Source organism: Lipotes vexillifer, unplaced genomic scaffold (genome assembly GCF_000442215.2).
Source record: "Lipotes vexillifer unplaced genomic scaffold, Lipotes_vexillifer_v1.1 scaffold42, whole genome shotgun sequence".
NCBI lineage: Eukaryota > Metazoa > Chordata > Mammalia > Artiodactyla > Lipotidae > Lipotes > Lipotes vexillifer.
In genome coordinates this window covers 645671-647911 of record NW_006783436.1, presented here as the reverse complement: position 1 = coordinate 647911, position 2241 = coordinate 645671, and the positions used below count along the sequence as shown (strand labels likewise).

General features: G+C 63.5%; 1 protein-coding gene across 1 annotated transcript in view; it reads left to right on the top strand.

The window, feature by feature from the left end:
- Positions 1–315: 315 nt before the first annotated feature.
- The window catches only part of GSX2 (GS homeobox 2), a 10156-nt gene continuing 8230 nt past the window's right edge, over positions 316–2241 (top strand). Inside the window, exons 1-2 of the mRNA XM_007456103.1 lie at positions 316–1202; positions 1897–2237. Coding sequence (XP_007456165.1) covers positions 629–1202; positions 1897–2237 — 915 coding nt within the window. The 5' untranslated portion in view covers positions 316–628. The remainder of the gene's footprint in view (positions 1203–1896; positions 2238–2241) is intronic.

Sequence of the window (2241 nt, the reverse complement as noted above, 5' to 3'; positions counted from 1 at the left end):
CACAGGCTTCACACTATGCCGTGCCTTATCCACGGCTGGCACAGAAGAGCAAGGAGCACTCGGCATTCCTATTAGAAAGGCCTCAAAGTCCCCACCTGGTGCGATCTGTGGCCGGAAGCGAGGAAGAGTTGGGCTGGGGCCCAGGCTAGGGAGAGGGGTGGGATGGAGGATGCAGCTCTGTGATTTCTCGGGAAAGCGTGGAGAAAGAAGGGGAGGAGGCCGGCCTCCCCGCGAAATTAACAAAACCTACACTTTGCAAAGTCTCCCCCATCCCCCTCCTCCGAATTCTTCCCCGCCGCGCACCCGCCCCTCCTCGCCGCTTCTGTTGTGACTCGGGCAGCCTATCCCGAGGGTGGGGAGCTGCCGAGGAGCCTGAGCCGAGCGGTACTCCGCAGCATCACGTGTCGGGGTGGGGGCTATAAAATCCCGGAGCCTGGGCGTCGGGCGGGGGACGTGAGGACCAGCCCTCTCCAGGGACCCCTTTGTTCGCAGCCCAGACGCCTACACCTCCGCGTCCCCAAGGGCTTGACCGCCTGCGTTCGCGCCGCGCCCGGAGCAGAGCTCAGGACAGGAGAGGGGAGGAGGCGCCACGGCCGGCCGGGCCCTCCAGCCACCCACCCCTCGCGACATGTCGCGCTCCTTCTATGTCGACTCGCTCATCATCAAGGACTCCTCACGGCCCGCGCCCTCGCTTCCTGAGCCGCACCCCGGGCCAGATTTCTTCATCCCGCTGGGCATGCCATCCCCGTTGGTGATGTCCGTGTCCGGGACGGGCTGCCCGTCCCGCAAGAGCGGCGCGTTCTGCGTTTGCCCGCTCTGCGTCACTTCGCACCTGCACTCCCCTCGGGGGCCCGCGAGCTCCAGCTGCGGGAGCGCAGGGACCGGGAGTGCCGGGGCTGGGGGTGGCGGGGCGGCGGCAGCCGCCGGGGCGTTGCCCCTGCTCAAGAGTCAGTTCTCTTCGGGTCCTGGGGACGCACAATTTTGCCCGCGTGTGAGCCACGCGCACCATCACCACCACCCTCCGCAGCACCACCATCACCACCACCAGCCCCAGCAGCCCGGCTCGGCTGCGGCGGCGGCGGCTGCGGCGGCGGCTGCGGCGGCCGCGGCGGCCTTGGGGCACCCGCAGCACCACGCACCTGTCTGCACCGCCACCACCTACAACGTGGCGGACCCGCGGAGATTCCACTGCCTCACCATGGGTAGGGCCGGGTTTCTGGGCACCTGCGCGCTGTGCCTTGCCGGCTCCCGGGAGCAAACTTTCCGCCTTCAGTGGATGAAGTGGGAGCCTGGGGGCGGGGTAGGGAGGGAGGAGGGGCTTTTAGTATAACTGTGGAGTCGTCCCCAGAAGTTCCACGAAGGTGGGAGTTAGCCTTCTCAGCCTCTCCAAGTAGCCTGGCGAGCTTCACTCCCGGTATCTGGTGCCCGAGCCTTGCATAACATCGGGGACTTTGGGACTTCGAACTTGAGGGCTGAGAAATCGGAGGTTAACTGACTGAGGTCCGGGGTGGGTGTATTTGTACTTAAGTGTGGCATTCCGGCGTCGAGGCTGGCTGGGTTTCGTTGCTTTGGGCTAAGCCTGCCTGCCTTTCCGCTAGGCTTGAAGGGAGACGACCGGACAATGCAACCCCTCCCCCGCCCCCCACTTTAATCCTCTGACTTTACGTCCCGAACATCAAAGGCCTTCACTTGCTTTGGGCGTCCCTGTCCTTCCCGGTTAAGTAACGATGTGTCTTGAAATGAGAAAGAGTGAGAGATGGATACAGGTATTTGGTTGAGCTTCACGGGTGAGTCCTTGCGAGGCATCCTTTCCAAGGGATGGCACGTGGGGTGCGAGCGCCTCCCCACACCCACCCCCTACAATTACCTCTCTGCCCTCTCTTGGCCCGTCTGCAGGGGGTTCGGACGCCAGCCAGGTACCCAATGGCAAGAGGATGAGGACGGCGTTCACTAGCACGCAGCTGCTGGAGCTGGAGCGGGAATTCTCTTCCAATATGTACTTGTCTCGACTCCGGAGGATCGAGATCGCCACGTACCTGAACCTGTCAGAGAAGCAGGTGAAAATCTGGTTTCAGAACCGCAGGGTGAAGCATAAGAAGGAAGGGAAGGGCACACAGAGGAACAGCCACACGGGCTGCAAGTGCGTCGGCAACCAGGCGCACTACGCGCGCTCAGAGGACGAGGACTCCTTGTCGCCGGTCTCGGCCAACGATGACAAGGAGATTTCCCCAATGAGGGAGG